We start from the raw sequence: 16,682 nt of genomic DNA on the forward strand, positions 1-16,682 counted from the left end.
TCCTGTGTCTGTGTCAGGCCATGTGGGCAGTGGGGATTGTCTCTGTGTGTTTGCAGGTAAGCCTGGCCCACGCCACTGCGATGACGGTGATGCTGCTCCAGCTGAGAGCAGATTGGAGGCGATTCCTTGCATCACTCCCAGGTCTGTAAGAGAAAGGACCCTAATTGGAATAAGGGGATTGGAGGATTTAGCCTTCTAAATGCTCCTTTCTTGCACAGGATGCTTTCAAGAGTGGTTTTAATCTTTACCACCTGATTTCATGATTTTGGCTGTAAGAGCGAAGAGTGGGATGGAAGAAAGAGGCAAGAAGAGCAGCACAGGTGGGCTTGGAAGAAGAAGGAAAATCACAGGCCCATATGGTCATGGAAACTCAGAAAAACACATACCCCAATCTCAAAGGGGGAAATTAGGCTAAGAAGGTGGGCAGATCACGGATATGTGTGTCTCTCTTTGTACCTACTTGCTCCTGAGGTGGCTTGGATTGTCTGTGTCTCTCCCCTGCTTTGTTTGACACAAACATGTGGCACCTTTCTGGATTTGCACCAGTTTAAAACAAAAACCATATGTGAGGGACAAAAGCACAATATGTCACGTACCTGGAGTTGTGTCTGCTTGGTCTGAAGTCAGGAGGAAGGTGCTGGACATGCTGGTGACATCCATGGATGGCAGCATTATCTAGGGGCAAGGACAGCAAAACATTTGTCAGGAGCTCTGAGTTGAGCTGGAGCAGATCTCAGTCATTTTGGTCAAAGTTGTATCTGCTTCCTACCAAACTCTTCGGTGAAATCAGCAGTAAACCCCAGCTCTTTTGAAGGAAAAAAAAAAAATTAAATATTAGGTGTTTGGCTCATACTGAAAAAAAAATGAAAAAAGTCCCCAAATGCTTAAAACATTTTGCTAAGAATTGGGAAGAACAAGGGGAAAAGTATCCTGTTGGTGCAGGACTGGTACCTTGGGTGCTGGCAGGGTGCCTTGGCTCTCCTGAGTACAGGATAAGAGATAAGAGGTGCTTTGCAAGTGAGAAGATCCCTCTGAAGCAGGGATAGGTGCTAAGCCAGAGGGTCCCCTGGGATGCCTCCCTAGGGATGCTGGATGAGCCAGGCTCATCCTGCAGCAGAAAGACCTGTGACAAGCCTTGAATCTGGAAGGGTTGCCATGTGGCACTTCCCTCCTGCAAGCAAATCATAGAATCCTGCAATCATTGAGGTTGGAAAGGACCTCCAAGACCATCAAGTCCAACCTGTGCCTGACCCCCACCTTGTCACCCAGCCCACAACACTGAGTGCCACATCCACTTGTTCCTTGGGCACCTCCAGGGATGGGGACTCCACCACATCCCTGGGCAGCCCCTTCCATTGCCTGACCACCTTTTCCATGAGGAAATTCTTCCTGCCTGCTTTGGGAATGGGTACTGTAGGGGGAAAGAAGGGTTGGTTTTACTGTGGCTGGCACTGTGATCTAGAAAAGGAAAAGCCAAGCTCAGGGCACAGTCTTTTTACAGGAAGAAGGAAACTCTGTTTTCCAATCCTATGTAGTGCCTCATAGCTGTCTCCCTGTCACCAAGGAAGCCCAAAGTAGTTTTTAAAGACAACCTATAACCCCCATCAATCACCTGCTGGAATTTTACACCCTATGGAACTCCTTCCAAAGCTCCCCTGGTTTTCCCACCCATGTAGGAAAAAAAAAAAAAAGCCTGCCCCCTGGTTATGTTCCCAGGGTGGAACAACACATCCCAGTGCAGACGTCACCAAAACTGCAGGAAAACCAAAAAACTCCCCAGCAACATTTTTAGTGTTAGAGAATCAAGGCATTACTTCATTCTGACCAGGAAGTGCAGCAGAAATCAGTTCATCCACACATTGCCTGGGTTGTGCAGAGAAAGTCATGCCTTGATCCTTTAACACAGGGACACGACCACACAGGATTGGTTGGCTTCCTCCCCAGGCTCCTCTGGCCACCCTGGCCCAGCTCTGCTTCCTGCCCAGCTGGAAGCTCCCTGTACCTGCAGTACAGGAGCACTGAGCACGCTCACACTTCCCCTGTGGCTGGCCTTATCACAGCTCTAATTGGCATGAGCGCTGTAATCTCAGCCTCCAGCTGTTTGTGTGTCTGGGGAAGAGGAGAAAGCACTTCGGGGAATTAGTTTGACTTAGAAAAAACAGTGTGCACTCTGTCCTGGCTGGCAGGGCCAGCTGTCTCAGGTGTGCTGTCCCAGCACCGAGCACTGCAGCTCCTGACACAGCTGCTTGGGCTGCATTTCATCTCATCCCTCTCTGACTTGTCAGTGACCTGAAGGGACACCCCTTTCCAGTAAACAGGAACAGGCTTTGTCAAGATGAGCATGGAGGGAGGTGTACTGCCAGGTGCTTGCTGCTCCCAGTCATGCCTTTCCCTGCCCTTCCTGCTTGTGTTGTCTTCTACTTCTCCCCTGTCTAGGAGGTTTTTCCCAACAAGTGGGTCTAATAAGCTCAGTGATGTTTAAAATCCAGTAGGAGCTCATGAGTTGTATTATTTTGATCTATCCTGTGCCACAAGCCCTTGTATCTCATCGGGTCATCCTTGTGTGAGATCAATTATGTGGTTAAGCTGAAACCAGACATCCACAAAAACATCTAGTTTAGACTCCAAGTAAACAGAGATGGAAAATGCAGCCATTTTCTCTATAGTTCCACCCCCCACATATAACCACTAGCATTAGTTTTTACATTTTACATGGATTTATCATAACTTAACCAGAATAGTAAATGTCAAGAGATCCATTCAGCATGTAAATAAATCCCTGCAGCTTCCCAGGGGACTGGGAGAGCCTGGAAAGCCCAGAGAGCTGAGCCATCCTCTTCCCTCTGTTGCAAAAACTCACCTCTCAGCTCCCCCCTGAGAGGGGGGATGCTGTCTCTGCCTCTTTTTTGAGAAATGCATTACAGGAGATTGGAAAGCAGGATGGCTTTGCTGCCGATGAGTGTCTCACAGAGAATTGCCAGGCTGAATATGGCAAATAAAAGGAACACGATTGGCCTTGAAAGCTCTTTTTTTTCCTCCCTTTATCCTGAACCTGAAGGCAGCCAGGAGAGCTAATGCTATCAGGGCACTATTCATCAGCTGACTTTGGCACATCTGTGCTGAAACTTTGGCAGCCACATTGTTCCCCTTTTCTATTTAAATTTGTAGTGCCTCAGATGTGAAAAATTATGGTGATAAAAGTTCCATCTCCTTGTGGAGACTCTGACAGATGTCTCACTTCACAAACTTCCTGATCCTTTGAACTGGCTGGGAATCAAATCCTCCGTTAATTTATCCTGGGGGAGCCTCTGCAGGACTCTTCCTGGCTCCTTGGCAAGGGACCAGCTCTACCACAGCCATAAACCACACTGCTTATCTCCCAGAGTTTCTTTTCCAAACACTCCAAAACACTCCAAAAACTCAGATCTCCCACTGGTTTGTTAGTTTTGGTGTTTTTCTGGTGCTGCACTTTTCCTGACACAAGGAGCAGCTGTGGTGACTCCACAGCTACTGTCTCACCGAGATGGGGAATGAGGACATTGAAGGCTGTGCATCCAAACAAAAAAGGGTTGTTCCAAAACACCGACCACGTCAGACCTTCTCCAAAGGCGCTCTAAGCATTCCCAATCCATCACTCCAGCATAACTCCTCCTGCTTTCCATGAGGGTGACCCATTACTCTGTTCTTTGTCATCTGTTTTTTGTGCAGTGACATGACTTCTTTGGATACGCTGATGTTAAGACAGACTTTCCTTCTCCTCTGCTAGGAAAGCAGCTCCTCTTATCCAAGAAAGGAATTTTGTTTAATGTCTGTAGCCTGTGTGCCACGGAAGCATTGTCCTAATTAGTGGTTTGTATGGCTACTCAATTCTGGAAGTCAAAAGCATTATTTCACACTACTTTAATCCACTCCAGGATTAAACTAGGTTAGGATTAAGGTCCTGTTAGTCTGGAATATGAGCTTCTACACTGAGAGTTAACAGTTATTCAGCACTAACCCATGGGGAAAAATTGAGATAATGAATGTAAATTAACTGTTAAAGGGGATTAGAGGAATGGCACTAATCCCTGTGGGAAGGCAGGAGGACAGCAGTCACATTTCCATCCTGCTCTCTCAGCTGCTCAGGTGGTTTAAACATAAATAAATTAAGAGTATTCTGTCCACACAGTTTCATTAATGAACTTCAGGGCCTCCTTTTACTATTTTAAGTTGATTTCTCAGAATAAAAAGGGCTCTAGTGAAAGTGGTTCTCTGTCCCAGCCCCTCACTGAGTGAGGGCTATGTCAGGAGTCAGGCTATAGGGATCAAATCCAGATAAGAAAAGCTGTGACCAGATGATGGAAACCATCTTCCTTGTCTGAAGTTGTCAGAAGATGAGGTATCACCAAGCTTCAAACCTGGCAGATGTGCAACCATGCTTGTGTCCTCCTGAGTCCAACACAAACCATTCCCAAAAGGAATATAGAAATACAGGTATGTGAGTACCTACTCCAGTGCTGGTGACAGACAGGTCTAGATGTGGTCACACTCAGGCCAGGTGGAATTGTCTCTCCTGTCTTTGTACACTAGAAGAGGGAGATGACATGACTGGAGAAACAAATTCATAGGTATTGGGATCAACATGAGGATGGGCAGCCTTCACTAGGATAGGAGATAAGGAAGGTACAACTCTGTACATACTAAAGACATGGCATTCTTGCTGGCTTTAGAAAAGACCTGGAAGCCTCACCTCTGGAGGCAGAATTTAGCCAACCAGACTGTTGTCCAAGTGCTTAAACCAAGGGAATTTTCCCCTACTCATGTATGAAATTGCAGAGCCACAGCAGCTGGGCAAAACAGACTGTGTGGATCAGCTGCTGTTAGTCCAGTCCAAGGGAAGGACAGTGCTTGGATCCGTGTCCCAAGGCTGACACCAGGGCTGTGGCCTTTCCATGCTGCACATGCTGGGGGGTAACTGTGACCCTTTCCAAAAAGAGTAATGGAACTTGAGGCAGCAAGGGCAGGGTTTGGAGAAAATATTTCTTTCACAAGTCTCAATATTTTGGATGAAACTGATAGCTGCAGCCTAGAAACAGGTCTTAGAAGCAATTTGTCTTATAAAAATCTTCCAATAATGCATTTTTCTTCTCCATGCAGTATAAATGTCCCTTTACTGCTATGCCTTCTCTTCCCACTGCCTTCCACAATCACCAGGCTGACCTGAATGCTTACCTGGCATTAACATCTGGGCTGAGGTTTGGTGGTACAGCTGCAGAGATGCCTACAGAGTCTGTATCAGCTCCCACATCTCCCAAGTCATCTGGGCTAGAAATGGAAGGTCACACCTCCCCTAACCTCCTGATTCTGCAGGTGCATTTTTCTCAAACAGCATTTTCTCTCATTTGCTGCAGTAAGACATCCCAGCCCTCATGTTCAGCTCATGACCTGTCACCCCATCTTTGCTCCCACACTTGCTGCCCATCTGGTTTCTTCCTATATCCTACATTTCTGCAGTTGTTTATTCCTGCCCAAGCATGGCTAAGGTGCAAAATTCCTTTTGAAGTGCATCCTGCATTTGCCAACTTATCAAGAGCACTTTGAATCCCTGCTCTCTGCTCCAAGATGCCCTCAGCATCCTGTCTCAGCAGTATCCTCAAATTTCATTATGGGCTGTCTGGATCTTCGCTCAGTTTAATTACAGACTCCTAAACATTACCAGATTCTACACACACATCGGAATAAAATTTCCCAGTTATTCACCCGATCAGTAGTAATTCCAATTCTTTCCTCTAACACTGCTTAAGAGAACAGCCCCATGTGAGAACGCAGCAAGACCATGTGAGAACACAGCAAGATATCTGCAGCGCTCGGGACATCGGGACATCGGGAGCCGGGACACCGGGAGCCTGTGCCCCCCCCCACCACCACCCCCACCCCTTAAGCCGCTTGGTGACCCAGTTGTCCCCGCGGGGCCGGGACCAGGGCCGGGCGGGGCGGCGGCGGAGGCTCCTCCCGCGGCTCGGCGGGCAGCTCCCGGCGGCCGGCCCGGCTCCGTGCGCGGGGCTGCGGGGGCAGCGCCGCGGGGCCATGGGCAACGGCACCGCCGGACCCCCGCCCGCCGTACCCGGCCACAGCATCGCCGCCCTGGTGCTCGGCATCCTCCTCATCCTCCTCATCGTCGGCGGCAACGGGCTCGTCTGTCTGAGCGTCTGCACGGAGCGGGCGCTCAAGACCACGACCAACTACTTCATCGTCAGCCTCGCCGTGGCCGATCTGCTGCTCGCCCTCCTCGTCCTGCCCCTCTACGTCTATTCCGAGGTGAGACAGCCCGGAGACACCGGGGGACGGCAGGCTGGGGCTTGTGCGCCCGCCGAGCCTGCAGGGTACGAGGCAGCGGGGGGCGGGGACAAGAGACCAAGTACCGAGGGTCCAAGCAGCTCTCTGGGCTTGCTCCCCACCGTCACCCCGCCGGCCCGGGAGTGCTCCCTCCCTCGGGACAGCCCTGCCCTCCGGGTTGTGGCGGTCAGACCCCCGGCTCTAACCTGCGAGCGTCCCAGCATCGCACAGCGCTGCGGGACCGCGGGCGGCGGGGAGCGGAGCCGGCTCCGTGTGAGTTCCTGGGATCCCCGTAAGAACCGCGCCGAGTGGAGATGCCCCGAGCGGAGACCTAGCAGGGTGCTGTCCCTTGGCTTGCAGGCTGCCCAGGTTGCCGTCAGCAAATGGATAGGAAGAGACAGGTGCTGTGCTCTGTTTGGCACAAAGTGAGCCTTGGTGATAACGGGAGATCTTTAGCATCTTTGGCCAGGAAACAACTTTCTATGTTGGCTGAGAAGGAGAAGCTGTCTTTTCCGGGGGCTGGATGGGATTTGGTCACCCTGCACCAAGGTGGCTTTGGTTGGTAGGTTGTTGCTTGGCACAGGCCTGACCCAGCATGCAATGCCGGCTGTGAAGAGCCAGCTCAGGGAAATGGGGCAGAGTTGCTGTTCACTCCCAAAACCTGTTCACCCCCAAGACTGTGACAGCTGAGGGAAAGAACAGGCACTCTTGAGGCTGAGTGGTTCTCTCTATAACATTTACTGCCAGAGACAAATAAACCATTGTGCTTGCAGGGGATGTTTTAGAACCTGTTAGTACCTGCTGGTGGCTTTTCCCTATTCAAGAGGATGAAAGCATCCACTGGGCCAAATAGCAGGTTTTTCTACCCATGCTGGTGGTAGTGTGGATCTTCTTCCCAGCTGTGGAATAGCATCTCCCTCCCCCCCTGTCCTCTTTCACAAGCCATGTGGAGCACCCCATGGCTCAGCAGGCCCTGACTGTGCAGGCCTGTACTCCCCTAAGGAAGGCAGGATGCGGATTAGAGCTTAGAATGGTCTCTACCTCATCCTAGGATTTTGCAGGACACTGTGACCTCTCTGGAGACAGGTATTGTAGAGCAGCAGGTTCATCTGGGGACCCATGAGAAGAACCAAGGAAGAATTGGAGCATTAGGTCCTCTCATTTTCCACTGTGCTCTTAGTTTTGGTGGATTTGCTTTTCCCTCATTACCTCTTTTTTGCTGTGGTTAGAAAGGCACATTCTTCACCATTCTTCTCAGCTACTTTTTGCTAATTAGGATCCCATTTCTTCCTTCCTCTTTCTGTTGTCTCTTGATGCCTTCAGTCCCCAGATGTCTCTGTGGACAGTGACCAACACCAGAGTGGTTTCCTTTTGCCTGCAGGTGGGAGTTTTTCTGGCATATATAAAATACAGGTTAACGTATTCTGGAGTACCTCTGAAAATGCTTCCACTGGGGCAGCAATACCACAGACATTCCACAAGTTCTGGATTCTCAGGTAATGGGTCTTCATACCTGTATGAGCTTTAAAAACTGGTGCTGTCCAGCTTATGGTGACACTTGGCATGTTCACGTCAATGGCTGTTCATAAACATCAGTTCTGTGAGAGAATTCTTCCATGTCTCTGCTCCCAGGATATTAAACATGGGGAATGAAGGTCCTGTATGACAGAAGTCTTTCCCTCCCATCCTCTGCAGCTCCTGCAGCCAGGCAGGCATTCAGAAGCACCGAACAGCAGAGGCACCAGGACTTGCACTCCTGGCACTTGGAGGGAATGTATGGAGCAGCTGAGGGAAGTGCTGAACAGGTAGAGAGAGAGAGAGAGAGAGAGAGAGAGAGAAAGAGAGAGAGAGAGAGAGAGAGAGAGAGAGTACCATGCAGCAGTCAGAGTCTCCTTGAGCAGGCAGTTAGGCTTTGATGTGTAGAGCAACTCCAGCTCTAGTGTTGCAGCAGTTTCCATTCCATGCCTGGAAGCTTCTTTGCAGGCTCAGAGCCTGCAGGTGCTCATTTTCATTTTGTCTCCTGCACACTGGTGCAGGATTTCCAGCTCATTTTGTTCTGAAATAAGGAAAAGGGAGAGTAACCACTGAATCCATGCCTGAGGACAAAATTTTTGTTGTTTCTTTTCTTTGTTTTTTTTTTCCTTGGAGGCAAAACTCAGAATTGATGTTGGGATGTCTTTAAAATTAGTTTGGTTTCAGCTTGCACTCTGTACCAAACATGGTAAGCACTGAAAATATGGACAGTCCTGAATGTTCACCTAAATCTTCATTCTTGGTGTGGGGTTTTTGTTTTGTTGTTTTAAACTTTAGTACAACTCCTAATACAGTGAAGGTGGACTCTGAAGGCCTATTGGAAATCTCAAAAACCAGCTGAGGTGGTGGGTTTTGCTTTTTTAGCATGAAGAGAACAATAAACTGAGCATTTTTTCATTCAGCAGAAATTTGCTCACCTTGTGCTGTTTTTCTGTGAGGTGGCATCTTGTGTTCCTGTTTTGGAAACATTCCTCCAAGTCAGAGCTTTAGAAGATAGCAGGAGGGACTTAACTTTTGGGGTGACATCTGACATTCTCACAATCAACAGATCTCCTCCAAGCCCCAGTGGGGATGGGATTCCTTCCTGTGGGATGTGGGTGATCCTTTGCTGCTGTTCACTGAAGCTCAAGCACAGTGGGAGAGTCCTGGATCTTGGCTTTTATTTCTAGTTGTTAAGAAAGCTCATTTCAGACACTGGCAGCAATTATGGACACACACTCTCCTTCCACTCTCCTTTCCATCCAAATATGGAAAAAAGGCATGTTCCAATGTTTTCCTGTTGTAACTACTACCCAGCTGCCTGCCCTGGTGGGCAGAAGGCACTTACCTTCCTGCCTGCTTGGGAATCTCAGGTCTTAGCAGTATGATGAGAAGAGGTAATGATAACTTCCATGGGGAAGTTGCACTGCTCTTCTGCCAGCTTTGGCTTTCTGATGAGTGTGTCAAGTGGTTTCCAGCAATCAATCCTGTGCCAGAAAGGCAGGGGTGACAGGAAGCAAGGGGGAAGGAGATAGCCTGGAGCCCTCTTAGGCATTAACTCTTATTCCTGAGGAGCAGAGTTCTGCTTTCATGTGAAGAGAGGCCAGGAGAAGATCCCTGTAGCACTGGTAGCACCAAAACAGGGGTTACCTGAGGAAGCAGAGCTATGGTGCTGTGGAGTTACTGCAGGATATCACTTGGCTCTGTGTGGCTTTGGGAGGGAGCTGCATGGCTCCACAGGCTTGCCTTGCAAGGAAAGCTTCTTCTTCCCAAAGACTGTGAAAATGGCAGGAGTCCCAAAGACTCTGGGATACTTGCAGTTTATACAGTCCTCATCAAGTGGAGGCATCCCAGCAATTATGGCAGGCACCAGGACAAGCTTCACACATGGACTGTGCTGTGGAGCACACCTGTACCTGTGCCTGCTGCTCCTGTGATCAGCTGTCTGCTAACCCCTGCCGAGCAGCAGTGCTGTGGAACAGGCCCGAGCCAGGAAGCTGCTGGCAGGAGCTGAGGGTGTTGGTTATGTAAACATCTTTGCCACTAAGACCTGTGCAAGTGATTACGGAAAAGAGGAAACAGTTTGAGCAGATTTGCATGTTTACCTGGCTCCTTCTCCAGGTCAGGGAAGATGAGTATTCCCAGCAGGCATGATGATGGAGCAGCCAGTAAAAACCCCATCTTCTTATCTTGCTGAGGGTGATGGGTTCTGCCCAAAACTTTCAGGGTGTCACTGGCTTGGTATCAAAACATCTATTTTTTTGCAGTTTTTTCTGTGTGCCTGTGATGCAGCTCTTCTAATAAGAGGCCAGACCTCTACCTTCTCCAAATTTCCCCTGGCTCTCTGTGAATGCGTGTCAGAATGTTTGCAGCAGGATTTGGGATTAGTCTTTCCTAGAATGTTAGAGTTTTAGTGGAAATAGATGTTATTCTGGGCCTGGCTGATGTCTGAGCCACACAAAGTACCAGGGAGGTGAGACAGGCCAGCAGCTACAAACCAGGTAGGTTTTTTGGGTTTTTTTTCTCAGATAGTAGTAACTAGGGAGAGGTGTCTTGGAATTCTTGGCCCTCATAATGTCTCAGATGGATGATGAGGTTTTTTTACAGTCTCTGAAAAACCTTGATGTCAATGATTTAAGAAACAACATCAGAAAAGACACGAGGCACCTCTGTCTTATGTCCCACTCACTCTTCCTTTCCCTTTGCAGGCTGCATTGTGAACTCTGGGGACTCTGATAGTTGTCACAACTCATGACAAAAAGCCCCAGTTCAACTTCTGGTGGACATGGAGACAATTCTTTGGCTCTGATGCTGGACTTTGCCCACTGGCAAGGACTGTTCCTCCTCCAGCTCGTGTCACAGCCTTCTCACTCCATGCCATCTCTTTAAGCCATGGCTGCACTGAGGCAGATATTTGTTCAATGTCCAGATGGGCATCTCCTAATTCCCTTTCAGGCTCCTGCTGTTCCCTGCATGTGGCAGGAGTGACACAAGGGCTGGTATCAGAAGAAACAGAACTAAAACCTTTGGCTTTGTCCTGGCTCCTGCCCTCAGGAGCTCTTCTGGCATCAGGCTAGTATAGAAGGCAAGAGTTTTCCTTACAAATCAGCTGTGCTTAGGAATAAGGATACCAGAATGGGCTGACTAGGAAGGCAGCTGCAAGGGTGTTTGAGAAGCCAAGTCTATATCCTGCCATCCACCATCCTATAAAAACTTCTGCATTGTTTTCTGGAAAAGTGGAGAACCCAAAGAGCCCCTAGAGGTGCAGTTGTTCTGGAGCACTTCTTAAAGGAAGCTTGAGCTGTTTGTGATCCCTAAATCTTTACACTGTGTACCTTGATGGGCTAATCTGCTGCAGCCTCCTGGAATTAGGTGCTCCTTAATCACATGGCCCAGCAAAGCCTCTTATCCAAAGTTACTCTCCCATCAGAGGGGTCCTTGGCACGTTTTGCCAAGGTGGGCAGGTGACAAACACCACAGAATGGGAAGTTCTCTCCTAGCACCTCCTCCAAAGCCGAGTCTTGGGGGTTGGTGGGGAAAGGGAAAGGTTTATAGGATTTTCATGTGCCCAGCTTTAATCTCACATGATCCAATGGTGCTGCAGACTGAGAGCTCTTGTCCTTTTCAGAATCAATTAGTTCCCCCAGATCACAAATAGGTTTGGAAAACTGTAGCCCAAAATCAAATTTTTCTCTCTCATAAGCTGAACTGAACCTGTCAAGATCCCAGTGAGCTTGGCAGAAATTTGGCTTTTGATGATTCAGGTCCCAAATTCAGTTTGGAGTGTCTGCATTGTGCTAGAAAATAGGCTGACTGAAGCACTCAGGTCTGACTCCAGAGCTCCCCCCGAGGTATCTCAAGGAGATGCTGTATAAAAATAGCAGAACAGTTACTTCAGAGACTCCTTTGGCTTTACAGCTCCTCTAATCATAATCCTGTGCTTGACATCATTACTAGCTGATATTAATCCCTGCAGAGCTGGCTGCCCTGTGGCTGGCAGGGCCCGGGGTTTGGCACCTTCCAGACGTTCTGTGGAGTGTGTTCCCCACGTGGCTCTACTCTCTGCTGGGATGAATGAAAGCAGAACCTGTTGTTTAGCACCAGTACAGGTACAAATCCATACCTGCTTCCTGAAACCTGCAACATTAAAGGGCAGCAACATTAGACTCTATGAGCACTGGCTGGCTATTGCTATAGAGAAAAAGGTCCCTGGATTTATATATATATATATATATATATATATATATGTATAATTATATGCAGCACATTTTCTATAGATAAAATATATAATGAATTATATATATTAGATAATTCACATTATCTGTAGATAAACATACATAGAAAATCAAATATATTACTTGCAGCAATATATATGCTATAGTAATTTCTATAATAGAAAGTACAGATAGTGCTTGGTATTTTGCAATATCAAAATAAAGTGTTTGAATCAGACATGACAAGGGACCATTGCTACTGAACACTTTTTTTCAAGCTAAAATCATACTTCTTTGTACATTTTATTGGGTTTTTAACCTGTCTCTGCAGAGGGACCCAAAGGAATTTTCCTCACAGTCCCAAACTCTGAGGAAAAATTCCCTGCTGCCTTGTGGCGACAGCCTATTGAGCTTCCGTTTACCTGTGCAGGTGCAAGAAAACTGATAGGTCTCTGCCTGTGCTCAAGGAGCTCATGGGAATAATGGCACAGGAATGGGATCAAGGTGACCTATTTCTGTATCAGCTTAAAAAGTGCTTTAATGTTAAAAGAACAAGTTGGGTTTGTACCTGGTTGAGACAAGCACTCAATTGGAACAAAGTGTTGCAAGTAGTTTCTCGTTGTACAAGCATCAGCCATTGCTGTCCTCCTCTCTGTCCTGCTGCCTGTCCAGTGCAGAGCCTGTGCTGCTGACTGAGACATGACTGAGCTGAAAATCACCAAGGATGGCAGAGCCAACACTTCCAGGTGGTTCAGAGCACTGACACCAGTCCCTGCTACTCTGCCCTGGCGCCTGTGACCGTGGGGAGAGAATCAGAGGTTGTTACTGACTGCCTGGACCTGGTCTTCAGAGGCTGGACTTGTGCTTGGCCTGTCAGGATGGAACAGTTGTGTAACCCAGGGAAACCAGTCACATCATCTGCACACAGGGGCTTGGAGCGGCTGGGACACAGCAGTGGAAGAGCTTTGTGCTCTGTCTCCTGCTTGCTTGGGGACTGAGCTCAGGATGCTGTGCAGCCAATATTGCTTTGTTGGGGAGATAGTGGGGTCCTGAATTGAGGGTTTGAGGAGTTTGGGGTACGTGACCTCACCCAAGGCAGTGCAATGTCCCGTGTCCATTTCTCTGCCCAGCATGACTCACTTGGCTGTACTGATGGTCTGAGAGCTCAGTTCTCCAGACAGGCCAGAATCACAAGCCCTGAGCAGGCTGTGGGCTCTCTGTGGGGCTGACTCCCATGTGCTGCTGCTGCACTGGGAGCATTGTGCCATGGAAGGAGCCCTCTGCTTTGGGCTGCTTGTTTGGAAAAACACGAGTGGCTGAGGCACCCAGGCATGACTGTGTTCCTGTCATTTTAAAGGACACACAGCATCTGCTGACCCCAGGGATCTTTTCAGTTCCAGGGAGGAGTGTGGTCCCTCAGCACGGTGCTGTGTGATGCCCTGATGACAATGGACGTGATGCTGTGCACAGCCTCCATCTTCAACTTGTGTGCTATCAGCGTGGATCGGTGAGTTGCTTCCTACTCTGGCTGTGCCTGGGCAGCACACTGCTTCCATAGGCCCTTGTCAGTGTCTCAGGCAGGGAGGATTCTGCCCTCCCCTAAGGAGGCTGTTCTGCTTAACGTCCTCCACCAACAGGTTTGTGTCCCATTGGTGGTGGCCAAGCTGAAAGCTCATTGTGTGATGATCCAGAGCTGTCCCTTGGCTGTTCCAAGTGTAGCCCAGGCCTTGGCTGTTAGTAAAGTAAATTAATGGGGGGAAGGACAGGGGCAAGGAGCTTGGGGCCCCTTGGTTACATTACCAAGGTGCCACCACCACACCAGGACTGACTCACCCAGGGCTGTGTTGGCAGGTTCATCGCTGTTCAAATCCCACTCAACTACAACCGGCGGCAGATCGACCTGCGGCAGCTGATCCTTATATCCACCACCTGGATATTCGCCTTTGCTGTGGCATCCCCAGTCATATTTGGCCTCAACAATGTCCCAGACCGGGACCCTAGCTTGTGCCAACTGGAGGATGACAACTATATTGTGTATTCCTCCATCTGCTCCTTCTTCATCCCATGCCCTGTCATGCTGGTTCTGTACTGTGGCATGTTCCAAGGACTCAAGCGCTGGGAAGAAGCCCGGAAGGCCAAGCTGAGAGGCTGCATCCATGGAGCCAACAGGAAGCTGTACCACCCCCCAACCTTGATGGAGAGAGAGCAGACCCGTCTGGGGCTACTAGAGTGCAGCCCCTATGCCCATGCTGGCCTCCCTGGGGAGTGTGGGATGAACAGTGGGATCCAGACTGTGTCCTACCCACACCTCAGGTACCCACACCCAGGGCACGGGCGCAAGCGGGCCAAGATCAATGGCCGGGAGCGCAAGGCCATGCGGGTGCTGCCGGTCGTTGTCGGTGAGTGACTGTCAGGGATGGCTGGGGAGGCTGGGAAATGTGACACCTTGTCACACCACAGCACTCAGACTGGCAGGACCTGGGTGAATCCAGAGCAGTGCCAAAACCCAGCACCCTCAGAAAAAAACACATTCAGTGTCTATAATGCAACCTCCCTCCAAGGCAAACCTGTGACTCCAAATATCTTACATTCAAAGCCAAAGCGAGACTAACTTAAGACTTTTCATCAATGTTTAGGACAGGAATAACATCCCAGTTTTTTGTCTGGGCACAAGTCCAGCTGCACATGTCAGCACAACTGCTGCCTTTTCCCTGAGTGCCCAAGCTGTGTCTGTCTTTTTTGGCTAAGGCTTTGTTAAATTAAACCCTTTTGAACATTCACATCACCTTCTGTCTTTATTGTCCTCCTGGCAGGTGCTTTCCTCTTCTGCTGGACACCTTTTTTTGTGGTGCACATTACCAGGGCACTCTGCAAGTCCTGCTCCATCCCTCCTCAAGTCACCAGCACTGTCACTTGGCTGGGCTACGTCAACAGTGCTCTCAATCCCATCATTTACACCGTGTTCAACGCCGAGTTCAGGAACTTCTTCCGCAAAGTCTTGCACCTCTTCTGCTGAGCCCTCTGTGCAGGAGGAACCACTGGGTCATTTTTTGTATAGTTCATTAAAGATCTATTTCTGCCTCTGGTCTGCTGTCTTTGTTGGGGATGAGGGGAGGATGAGGAGAGCTGGCAGCTGAAGAAAGGGGCTGCCCAGGTCCTTATAGTAAGGTGTTACAGGTGAGGGCCAGTGGATGCAGCTTGTATCCTCTTCCCAGTGGAACTGTGAAGTGTAGTCTCTTCTTTAACAGTTGCTGCTTGATGTAAGCAGGGATAATAATAGTAATTTCTAATCTTCTGGCTTCTGGGGTGGTATTAACAGGGCTGTGAGGTGACATGGACACAAGTCTGGGGGAAAAAGGCTCATTTCCCAGATATCCACATACCAGAGAAGGGTACCAAGCTCATTTTCAGATGTCCATATGCCAGGTGAGAGTGAATCTACCTATGCAATCTCCTTTCCCCTTATCCTTGATAATTTTAAACCCAAAACCTGATTTCAGTCATGTTTAACAAGGGTCTTACAAAGGCACCATAATGTGATTGCTAGTGCTCCAGAACTTCCTGTGAAGCCACACGATTCCTGCCAGGAAGCATTTCCAGCCTCAGGAAAAAGTCCTTCATACCTTTAGGTGAACCTGCATGCAGCGCCTGCCACAGTGGCCAGTGGGACAGGTGATGCTCATCACTGAGGCTTGGAGGGGAGAAGAAGAATATTGCAGAAAATTACAGTCTTCCAAGTAATGATTTTGTACAGGATTGTTGCTTTCCAGGAGGGAATTTGCTTGGAAGCAGAATGGAAAGGGGATGTCTAGAGTGTTCCTTTGACTAAAAATAGCAAGTGCTCAATTTCTCACCAGCAAACAGGATCAATTCCCATGATTGTATTGTGCATTTCTGAGCTGTTGCATGCTGGGTTGGGGCACAGCTGCCCCTGGTACCAGGGCACCGTGGGCTTTCCAGAGGTGCTGTTTCAGAGCTGTCTTTGCTGCATCTGAATGCAGGATGCGAGAAACCCTGTAAATGAGCTGTTTTTACTGTGGGCTCAATCAAGACTGTCTTCTCAATTAACTAATTGTCTCCAAGTTCTAAATAACGGGCAATCAGCATTTAACTGTGAGCAAAAACCATTCCCAACACTCAAGTATTACTTTGGAAAGCAGGAGTGAGCATTCTGCTATGGGAAGGGAAGGAGTTGCCTGTTTTTTCTTTCCCAGGAGTATCACAGATAATTTCTGTTCCCATCCTGCCTCAGTTCCTGCTTGGATTTCTTTGTAAGCATGGTTCCTTCTCGAAGAGCTGCACGCTGTGGCCACCAGCTCCTGGCCCTCTATGGCACTGCAGTGCTGCCCCCTGGGCCTGTGTTAGGAGGAGTAACTTTCCCAGGAAACAGCCAGGAAGTAACACTCACCACCTGCCACCGACTGCGGGAGCCCTGTCACCTCCCTCCATAGGAGACTGAGGACCGATGCCCCTCAGGAGCTGGTGCTGCTGGCAAACCCACCAAGGGCACTTTAGAGAGACGCCCCTGAGAGATGGAAAACCAGCTCCTGCTGCCTTAGAACACATGGAATGCAACCTAACAGACCTTTAAGAAGCAAAGTGGAAGGAATAGATTTGTCAGAAACCTCTAGTCTTTTCCCT

At 49.0% G+C, this 16,682-nt stretch overlaps 1 protein-coding gene across 1 annotated transcript; it reads left to right on the forward strand.

Moving 5' to 3' along the window:
* Positions 1-6,066: 6,066 nt before the first annotated feature.
* Positions 6,067-15,057, forward strand: DRD4 (dopamine receptor D4). Its single transcript, XM_009097277.4, has 4 exons — positions 6,067-6,297; positions 13,436-13,548; positions 13,893-14,440; positions 14,855-15,057. The coding sequence occupies exons 1-4, from the start codon at positions 6,067-6,069 to the stop codon at positions 15,055-15,057; spliced, it is 1,095 nt and encodes a 364-aa protein (XP_009095525.3).
* Positions 15,058-16,682: the final 1,625 nt, after the last annotated feature.

Source organism: Serinus canaria, chromosome 5 (genome assembly GCF_022539315.1).
Source record: "Serinus canaria isolate serCan28SL12 chromosome 5, serCan2020, whole genome shotgun sequence".
Taxonomy (NCBI): Eukaryota; Metazoa; Chordata; class Aves; order Passeriformes; family Fringillidae; genus Serinus; species Serinus canaria.